Raw genomic sequence first — 10,539 nt, forward strand, 5'->3', positions numbered from 1 at the left:
AAGTGACATGCCCAAGCTCATCCAGTGGGTTTTATGGCTGAACTGAGACTCGAACCCTGGTCTCCAGAGCCATAGTCGAACACTCAAACCACTACACAACACTGACAGCCTTTTAAATTCAAGGGCCTCCAAACCTCCTGTCACCTTTTAAAGACACTCCAGTACTTCCCCTGTGCTATAAATAAATAAGATAACCCCCTTAGTTCAGCTGTGTCTTTGCTCCTCTTCCTCTCAATTCTTGGTGTTTTCACTCAAATTTCACATATAGAGATTCAGTACTTCTTGTCTTCTTGGTCAAGGCAAGTCCTACTGAACCTGGAAGGTTTTGGTCAACCTAAGTCCTGCCGATCTTATTGGGGCAGCACTGTGTCCTCTAGTTCTGGATCTCCTTTACCCCCCCCCCCCCCTTTATTGATTTACTGTCACCCTTTTCTCCCTCCGTTTCCAAGAGTTTCCCCTTCCCTAGGCTAGCCCTGTGACTTTATCCTTTCTCCAAACCTTATTCCACCTCTAGGTTTTAACCACAATAAATGAATTGATGGTCCATCTGAACATCTAGGTATCCTCATTGCCTACCTGCCATGCTGAAGCCAAAGATCCTCTCAGTTTCTTTTATAAATGGCTGGAGACCTGGACTCCTGGCCTCCTCACTGTTGAAGTGTCCAGTAAGGAATGGCCAGTAGGAAGATGACAAATTGTTTAGTTCTGTTTCTATGGTAATTCTGGGGGTTGTGAAGGTGGGGGAATGGAGACAAAGAACCATCTAGGCTGCAAGAGTCTACAATGGCCATAGGAGGAGGAAGAGGAGACCTAGGGCAACTTCCAAAAACTGGGGGAAGAAGGTGAAATTGTGATCATATCACCCTTCCTGGCGGACAACTCCGTTTCACAAGCTTTTTTAAAAAATAAATGTTATTCATATACACACACACACACACACACACACAACAAATAATACATAGAAAAACAAACAAATCACTCATAAAGTACATTTGAGACTTCCTAAAACCAACCTTTCACCGATTCATTTACTCACTCTTCATATTTGCACATCTTCTTTAACGTGCTGGAGCTCAAGTTGGGCGTCCCTCAAGGCGCAATTCTGTCCCTGATGCTATTCAACATTTACATGAAGCTGCTGGGTGAGATCATCCAGAGACATGGGGCGGGATGTGATCAATATGCTGATGACACCCAAATATATTTCTCTAAGACTGATGCAGTGCCTAAGGATGGCGTTTCTCCTCTGAATGCCTGTCTTAATGCGGTAATGGACTGGATGATGGACAACAAACTCAAATTGAATCCAGGTAAAACAGAGGTACTTGTAATAGGGACCCCTAATCCGGGAAAGGAGTTATGTCAGCCAGTTCTGGATGGGATCACACTTCCCCTAAAAGACTCTGTCCGCCTTTCGGGAGCGTTCCTGGATTCATCACTTCATCTGATGGTTCAGGTGGATGCGACGGTCAGGAGCACTTGTTATCAGCTTCGGCTGATACGCCAACTGCGCTGCTTTCTGGAGCAGGGAGACCTTGAAACAAGTAGTACATGCACTGGTCACCTCTCAGCTCGACTTCTGTAACACACTCTACATGGGTCCACCCTTGTTCCAAGTTTGGAGACTTCAGTTGGTACAGAATATGGCAGCCAGGTTGGTTACGGGCACTTCTAGAACTGCCCACATTATACCGGTTCTTAAATCCCTCCACTGGCTGCACATTAGTTTCCGGGCAAGATACAAGGTGTTGGTTGTAACCTTTAAACCCTCCATGGCTTGGGTCCTGACTACTTGTGGGAGCTCCTCCTCCCATACAATCCACCTGCAGAGTCAGGTCCTCTGGAAAGAACCTTTTCCAATTCAAGAAGACCAGACTTTCAGTGGTGACCCAGAGGTCCTTCTCATCAGCCGCTTCCAGGCTCTGGAACAACCTCCGGATGAGATCTGTCATATTTCCACCTTGGAAGCCTTTAGGAAGGATATTAAGATGGATCTCTTTCCAGACTAGATTAGATCTATTGATTTGCCTCTCGCTACCCTGACCCTTACCCTTGCCATCGTTAGTAGGATGGAAATTGTTATTGAATTGCCGTTCCTGCCCTCCCCTCTCACCTTCAGAAAATGGAAATATGTTGTTTCCAATGCTATTGAACTCTATACTGTGTGATGCTTTCTATTTGGCAGCAAACTCTTCCCCAAATGAGGCATCAGAAGGGAGGGTCTCTTCTCTGCCTCACTTTCCAGGAGGGAGGGGGCTCCTCAAAGCCCTTTTTACCTTTGTATCCCTCTCCCCTCCATGGCCATGCCTCTCTCCAAGGGTTTCCACTGGCCTCTATTCTCATAATAACCCCCCAAGTACCTGGGACTCAAGTAATTCCCCAAGGAGGGGCCAGAGAAGAGGGAGAGGAGGCCTGGCAGGCCCCCTGCCTTTCTTTGCGGGAGAAGAGGGGCTTACTTACTTATAACCCCCAAGGGCCCCCAGAAGACCCTCCAGCCATTCCTCTGAATGAACAAGGGCTCTCCCCACTTCTCTCCCTCCCTCCCTCAGAACAGACTGTAAGGGCAGCCATGGCTTCAGGGGCTGAGACTGTGCATTCACAGATATCCCCAAAGGACCCTCTTCAGCATGTGCAGGGATTGCTGCTTATTCCGCTGGGGGACGTTGCAGGAAAGGAAGGTACAGTATGCAACGGGGGCTCAGCGGCCTCCCCTTCCTTCCTTCCTTTGAGGAGACTGCAATGGAGCCCAAGGTGCAGAGCTGGACTCAGGAGGGAAATGCAGGAAAGGAAGGCTCTAGTTTGGAATTTTAGCTCTCTCTGTGTATATTATATGTGTGTGTGTGTGTGTGTGTGTGTGTGTGTGTGTGAGAGAGTCTGCTTCTGGTGTTCTTATGGCTGTGAATGGAGGTGAGGACTGAGGAGAGAAGAAAGGCTCAGTTTTGGGTAAATTCACAACTTCTATGCATCAAAGAGTCCAATGTGTTGAAACAGCAAAGAACTTTATTGAGAACACATAGAAATTCAGTGTTTAAGCCACAACTGCCCACTCCAATCCAAACAATACATTAAAACCCCAAGACCTAAAACATCACCCTCTTCCAAACCTAGCCCCCACCTCCAGTTCCCTCAGTCTACGCCCCACAGGTAACAAAACCCCTTTGCCATTCCCACAAACTAGCCCTTTCTGTTAATACCAGCCTCCAACTTTCTTCAGCCAACATCCCAAACATTGCAAAAGTTTTCATTCCCATAGCTATTCTAACCAGCTCTAACAAATCCCAGCCCCCCAACTACCTAAACTTTTCCACAGCCCACAATCCCCAGCCAAATTTACAACTCAAAGCAATTATCTATACTATTAGCAATTAAAACCTAAACTGAACAAAACCCAACTTCAAAAAATAAAGAGACATATGGAGAGACAAACATTACAAACAAGATCACAAGGGCCTTTTCTTTGCACTGCTGCATTAAAAATATATTTTTTGTAGTCGTTATTGACAAATATAATGTTAGTTCACTACTGGGATCTGTATGGCTTCTCTCCTGTGTGGACTCTCTGATGTCTCTCTAGGACTGACTTCATAGAAAAACATTTCCCACAATGCTGGCATTTGTATGGCTTCTCTCCAGTGTGGACTTTTTGATGTACCACTAGGTGTGACTTCATAGAAAAACATTTCCCACAATGCTGGCATTTGTATGGCTTCTCTCCTGTGTGGATTCTCTGATGTGTCACTAGGTTAGACTTCAGAGGAAAACATTTCCCACAATGCTGGCATTTGTATGGCTTTGCTCCTGTGTGGACTCTCTGATGTTTCACTAGGTGTGACTGCCGAGAAAAACATTTCCCACAATGCTGGCATTTGTATGGCTTCTCTCCTGTGTGGATTCTCTGATGCATCACTAGGTTAGACTTCAGAGGAAAACATTTCCCACAATGCTGGCATTTGTATGGCTTCTCTCCTGTGTGGATTCTCTGATGTGTCACTAGGTTAGACTTCTGAGGAAAACATTTTCCACAATGCTGGCATTTGTATGGCTTCTCTCCTGTATGGACTCTCTGATGTATCACTAGGTTTGACTTCAGAGGAAAACATTTCCCACAATGCTGGCATTTGTATGGCTTCTCTCCTGTGTGGAGTCTTCCATGCATGACAAGGACTGACTTGTAGGCAAAACATTTCCCACAATGCTGGCATTTGTATGGCTTCTCTCCTGTGTGGATTCTCTGATGTGTCACTAGGTTAGACTTCTGAGGAAAACATTTTCCACAATGCTGGCATTTGTATGGCTTCTCTCCTGTATGGACTCTCTGATGTATCACTAGGTTTGACTTCAGAGGAAAACATTTCCCACAATGCTGGCATTTGTATGGCTTCTCTCCTGTGTGGAGTCTTCCATGCATGACAAGGACTGACTTGTAAGGAAAACGTTTCCCACAATGCTGGCATTTATGTGACTTCTTTACTGTGTGGATTCTCTCATGATTCAAATGTTTCTCTGTAAAGAAGGACAATGACAGATAAGACTGAAAATCAGAGTTAAGAGAGGAGGGTGTTACCCCATGATTTATCCCTCATTAACCCCTCCTTATTAGATATTAAATTAAGAAAGTCTCTGTGAGTAACCCAAGCATGACCCTGCTGCTTATGCTCCTAAATCCATGGACCGATTCTATATTTATAGGAACTAGCAAAGAATGGGGACTGCCTTGAGGGAATCAGTGGAAGCAGATAGTCAAAGGACTGTTGAAAAAAATATTCCATTAACTATGTGCAAAAATACTTTGATTGACAGGTGGCATCATATCCTGTGAGGCTGCCATAGAGTGCTTAGTCAGAATCCAAGGCATGATGGAAGCTAACTGCAGAGGTCCCTTCATGCTGTTTGGCACAAGGATATGACTCACAACCAATACAGTATACAACTCACATGTGAATTGGTGTAGATTGGATTGGAGTTGTGTGTACAAGAAAAGGTGAAATTGAAGGAAGTCGGAGAGGAGAGCTTGCAAATATTTGTATTATTTTGCAACTCAAGAGAGAGAACCTCCAAGGATTTCAATGAAATCAACTGTGTTTGTGTTAGTGTGGAAAGTGGTCAGTCATTGCCAAGGCCTATATCTGGATATTTACTTTGCTCCTGCCTACCCCTCCTGGCTCCCAGAGGCCTGATCCCCTTCCCTTTCTCCCTCCGCTCTCCAACCTTCCTTGTTACCCATCTGCACTGCTTTACCATTTGACCTTCAGCATCTCTTCACTGCCTTTCTGTTTTTCACATTGCCTCCATCTCTATCACAGACACACACCCACAGAGTATGATGCACAAAAGGGACACTTTCAGGCTCATTTCTTGAGAAAGGCAAGACAATCAATATACAACTAATGCATTAGGAAAGGGAGAACAAGGGGTCTGGGACCTGGTTTCTGATATTAGTGAGGGTCAAGTGTGAAGGATGAGCCTTAAAACAATTAAGACATCTCTAAGACAGGGATGGACTACTGGAAGTGGGGTGGTCATATTGGACCCCAGGGGATCTCAGGGGCAACCCCACATTGTGTTGCCTGAAAATACAGCACAACATTTTGCCCCTCAATATCCCACAGCATCCCTTTGGGGAAGTGGAGGCCATTTTGCCACTCTTGGGCCCTCTCTGAGCCATTGCAGGGCCAAGGGAGGCCTTTTTCCCACAAAGCCTCTCCAGAGCCTCAAAAGGCTGGAAGACGGGCCACAAAAGCCAGCAAACTTGCTCAGGGATGAACTGAGGACCATTTAGGGGCAAAAAGCATTAATCTCCAGGGCTTCTTTCCATAAAATCCAAGAATTTGCAGTTTAGGATTGGATATTTAGAATCCTTACAAAGTGAAGAACAATAGTGCCTCACTAAAACTAGAAATCCCAAGATTCCACAGGAAGTTGTTATGGCAATTAAATTACGTGTGAAAGGGAACTAGGAATTGTAGTCGAGCACAAGTTGAACATGTGTCTACAGTGTGATACAGCGGCTAAAAAGGCCAATTTGATCCTAGGCTATATCAATAGGAGTATAGTGTCAAGATCAAGGGAAGTAATAGTGTCACTCTATTCTGTTTTGGTCAGGGCTCATTTGTAATAACTCTGTGTCCAGTTCTGGGCACAACAATTCAAACAGATGTTGGGAAGCTGGAGCATGTCCAGAGGAGGGAAACCAAAATGATGAACAGTCTGGAAACCATCGCTTCTGAGGAATGACTTAGGGAGCTTGGTATGTTTAGCTTGGAGAAGGTTAAGAGTGGATATGACAGCCCTGTTCAAATATTTGGAGAGATGTCATATTCAGGATGGAGCAAGCTTGCTTTCTGCTACTCCAGAGAAAAGGACATGGAACAATGGATGCAAGCCACAGGGACAAGAGATTCCACTTAAACTTTAGGAAGAACTTCCTGATAGTAAGAGCTCTTCAACAGTGGAATATACTCCCTCAGAGTTTGGTGCACTCTCTTTCTTTGGAGGTCTTTAAACAGAGGCTGGATGGCCATCTCTCAGGGGTGCTTTGAATGTCTATTCCTGCATGGCAGAAGATTGAACTGGATGGTCCTTGTGGTCTATTTCAACTCTTTGATTCTATAATTCTAAAGTGGAATCATATCGCTCTGACAGTAAATTATGAAAGGGCCCTCAGTACAGGAAGGGCAATGTATTCAGGTTCCTTACCCACAGAGGCCACATTCTCATAATTGTCCATCATCACAGAACTGTACATAAGTTTCTGATTCTTCGTCAACAGTTTCCATTCCTCTTCGGTGAAATATACCGCCACATCCGCAAAGGTCACCTGCAACAGAAAATAGCCCTCATCCAGAGAGTGACTAAACAAAAGGGGAGGAAAGCACATGGTGCATTGCAAATATTATTTCAACACTTCAGAATCCAGTCCAGGGAATAAACTTTAAATTCTGGAAGCAAGCAAAAAGCTACAGCCTTTGAGATCCAGTTTGTCTCGAATTCATTCAATATAATATACAATATGATAAACAATATAATTTAGGCCATTTCTGGAATATTATTGATTGATTAACATACTGACTATCCCAACATGCATGGTAGATTTAGTCACTAATGAATTATAGTGCATTTAGCCATATATCACCTAATTTCAGAGGCAAATTTCATTTTTAAAAAACAGTTCTGGGGAGTACTCTGGGCCTGAGGGCCACTGTGCCCACCCTCAATTTAGGTCCAGAGATATTCTTCCATATCCCCCAGCATTTCACAGATGGGAAAAGCAAGACACATGAGGACACCAGAAAGGGGTCGAGATGGCCAAAATTGTTAATGATAAAGATCACACAAGCGAGTAAGGGTACAGAAGATGGCTTCTGCCTCCAAATCCTGGCAAGACCCTGCTCTCTTCCTTCCTCCCCTCTCCTCTGTTTTGAGTTGATGGGATGCATACTCTTTTGAACTTGGAACACATTTTGCAGCAACTGAACTGACCTGACATTAAGGGGGAAAAGTGCGAGGAGAAGCCCCTGAAAAAATGAGGTGACAGAGGATTAACCAGGACTCTCTCTGCCAAACTGGGACAGTATGTTTTTCACTTGCTTTCATGAGCTGGCCCAAAAACAGATGAAACTAATAGTCAGGATGGCAATTTACCCGAGTGTTGTTGGACCTCGGCAGCCTCTTTCTGTGGGAGCCCAACTCCCTCTGCTTGGCCTCTGTGTCAGCCATCAGGTGGACAGGGAGGTCTTGGTGGCCCTGCACTTTGGTCACGTCCAGCAAGAGAGGCCACAAAGCCATGTACAATGGGTCCAAGATGAAGTTCCTGAGAAAAGAGACCAGGGTTAGGCTTGGTTTGGCTAGAAACCCTGCAGCACTCAAAGTCACTGAGATCAGCATCCTGCTGGTGACATACTCAAGTGACAAATGTCTCCTTTGCGCCAATGCAGAGGTGAGCATCCCCTTCCTCCCTCTGCACCAACCAAAGCCCCCTGGACCTAGCAGACTCACTGCAGCTCTCCTACACAACAGGTACTCCATGCCTTGTGAGAGTAGCCTGGGATCAGGGGATGGGAACTGGAAAAAGTCCTGACTATTTCCTCATATCTAGATGTGAAATGAGTGCATTATCTGCTGAAACCTGCAGAGGTCCACAGTGGCCCTCAGAGGAAGATTTCTTCATTTTGCTACTGACTACAGAAAGCATCTGGATGCTTCTCTAATACCTCACACCCAACACTCTCACCAGGCATGGAATGGCCATGTGGGATGGCTTTTAACTTTAATTCGTATTGCTAGACAGGAGTGACTCTGGATCTGGTGTGAAAAAATATCACGCTTTGCATTGCTAGAACAGGAGTGACTGCAGATCTGCGCTGCACCCCCCCCCCCCCCCACGTTTGATAAGGTCCTGATACCTCACACCCAACACTATCACCAGGCATGGAATGGCCATGTGGGATGGCTTCCACAGCTCTACGGTAGGACCTGGGTCAGTAAATGGCCAGTTGTAGCCTGATTCCACCCGGAGTAACACTAGAGTATAAAGGGTTCTGCTGGATCAGGCTGTCTGGCCTGGTGGTTCCTCATTCTCCCAGTGGCCAAACCAGCAGAACTCTCTATGCTCCAGTATTGCTCTGGGTGGAATGGGTCTACAACTGGCCCTTCCCCAGGGAGGCCCCTGGTCAAGAAGGGCAGGAAAGGAGCTCTCTTCTCAGGTTGTTCCCCTTCCATGGGATCCAGCCTGCCTCCCAGGATCAGGGGGCACCAGAGGATTGAGCTGATGGAAAGGGAGCACCCAATTCCCATGGCAGTCTTCTGCATGCAGAGAAGTCACAATTCTGAGAGTGTCTCTGCTAATGTGGAGAGTGCCCATTTGCAGGAATGCAAATTTTTCATGCTGTGTCATCCTCACTGATGAGAATTTGACTTCTCTATGTCAGTCAGGCATACACCCCCTCTCTCTGCTTGCTAAAGTCACATAGAAATTGAAGCATTTACATTTTTGTGCATTTTTTCTGAATGGATCTAGTGTCAAAATCACAATTTCTTCACTTTTCCTTGTATATTTTTTTAAAAAGATGCACACTGCTGAATATATTGTACTTGATATAACAAATATCTATAAATATATAGGCTTATAACTGAACATTGCACCCTGGATTATGCTCATTTTGGGGAAGTGAAGAAGTATGTAAATTCATTTTATAAACTCAGTGAGACAAATATCTTACCAAGCTCTAATAAACAATACGTACACACACAGTCCCCATAAAGAGGACTCATGGCGCACTGTGTGTCTGGGGTCTGGAAATCTCACTTCCATCTTCTGGGAAGACAATGCTGGTAGAGACGGAATTGGGGACTTTATGCCTGCAAAGCATGGGGCCATTCTCTCAGCTGCAACCTTTCCATACAATCCTGGACTGAAACATTTAAACAAAGGTCCTCTTTTAGCTCCAGGAATAAAGCCCAACCTTCAGTACAAAGACCCTGATTCCAGCAGCCCCAGAAAGGCCTCTCCTGCAGTCCTTTATGGCCGGAGCTTCCCCGGGTCAGAGGCCGTCTCTTCAGCCGTAGAGAAGGGTTGCTCTGAGTGCGAAGGAGGAGGAGGTCCAAGGGCTGAGGGAGGGAAGGCAATGGGGAAAAGGTCAGTGCCAATGGCCATGGAGGGCAGAAGGTGACAATGCCTAGGAAACTCCTCTGAGTCCCAGCCATTCTAGGAATGAGTGGCAGGATCGAGTCCAGGGGGCTGAGGGGGGTCTCCTTTCCCAAAGGGGGAGACAAGGACCGGTGGGCCCTCCCGAGCTAGGGCTCAAAGCGAGGATCTCTTTCCCCACCTCTCTCTCCCAGCCACCAAAGTCCAGCCTCCTCACTGGCCCTGAGTCCCCTGCCTCGCCTTCCTGAGACCCCCACAGCCCTCCTCCCTCCCTTCCTCCCTCCCTTCCTTCCTTCCAGCCTTCACCCCAAAATGGAGGGCTAGAGACACAAAGGGACACACTTCCTTCCTTTTGGCCCAAAGAGCCTGGCCTCCTTCTCACTCTGGAGCCTCAGGAGAGAAAGAGAAGCCTCTGTTCAACTGAGGCCTTAGAAAAGGTTTGGAACATTATTCCCAACAGTCACAAGCTGCACAAAATAGCTACCAGGACACAAGATGGCCGCCTCTGCCTCAGCGCTTGGCAGTTGGCAGTTTGAGGCCTTCAGGGAACCCAAAATGGAGGATGAAAGGGCCCCAAAGTAGGAAGGGATCCAAAAAAGGATTTCTGATCTTAAAGAAAAGTATTCCTGATGGCACCCGATGGCTGTGAGAACACAAAAAGTCCCCAAACAGGACTTCCAAACCTTAACAACAGCTAAACATTTTCCTAATGCTTTTGAAAGGAGGAACCTGATCCCCTCCTCAATTACAATCAACAGTGAAGTATATTAATATTAATGAGTGCTCATCGTCCACAACCCAGCTCAGGTCTTGACTGCCGGTGGCCCTCCATCCGTCCGTCCTCCTTTCCTGCATTCCTCCTCTTTTCCCCAGCATCAGCCCCTTTCCCAAGAAGG

The 10,539-nt window shown here is 46.1% G+C and overlaps 1 protein-coding gene across 1 annotated transcript; it reads right to left on the bottom strand.

The window, feature by feature from the left end:
• Positions 1 to 3,048: 3,048 nt before the first annotated feature.
• Positions 3,049 to 9,593, bottom strand: LOC149287745 (uncharacterized). Its single transcript, XM_089492617.1, has 4 exons — positions 9,462 to 9,593; positions 7,642 to 7,810; positions 6,697 to 6,817; positions 3,049 to 4,503 (listed from the first exon to the last, which is right to left on the bottom strand). The coding sequence occupies exons 2-4, from the start codon at positions 7,783 to 7,785 to the stop codon at positions 3,521 to 3,523; spliced, it is 1,248 nt and encodes a 415-aa protein (XP_089348743.1). The 5' UTR covers positions 7,786 to 7,810; positions 9,462 to 9,593; the 3' UTR covers positions 3,049 to 3,520.
• Positions 9,594 to 10,539: the final 946 nt, after the last annotated feature.

This window comes from Sceloporus occidentalis, unplaced genomic scaffold, assembly GCF_023333645.1.
Source record: "Sceloporus occidentalis isolate IW3139 unplaced genomic scaffold, rSceOcc1.0.p SCAF_57, whole genome shotgun sequence".
Classification (NCBI taxonomy): Eukaryota; Metazoa; Chordata; class Lepidosauria; order Squamata; family Phrynosomatidae; genus Sceloporus; species Sceloporus occidentalis.

Coding starts and splice junctions, on each gene's coding strand:
- LOC149287745 (XM_089492617.1), bottom strand. CDS start 7,785: ATGGCTTTGTGGCCTCTCTTGCTGGACGTGACCAAAGTGCAGGGCCAC. Junction 6,818..7,641: donor CGAGGTCCAACAACACTCGG/GTAAATTGCCAT, acceptor TTTCTGTTGCAG/GTGACCTTTGCGGATGTGGC. Junction 4,504..6,696: donor TGAGAATGTGGCCTCTGTGG/GTAAGGAACCTG, acceptor CCTTCTTTACAG/AGAAACATTTGAATCATGAG.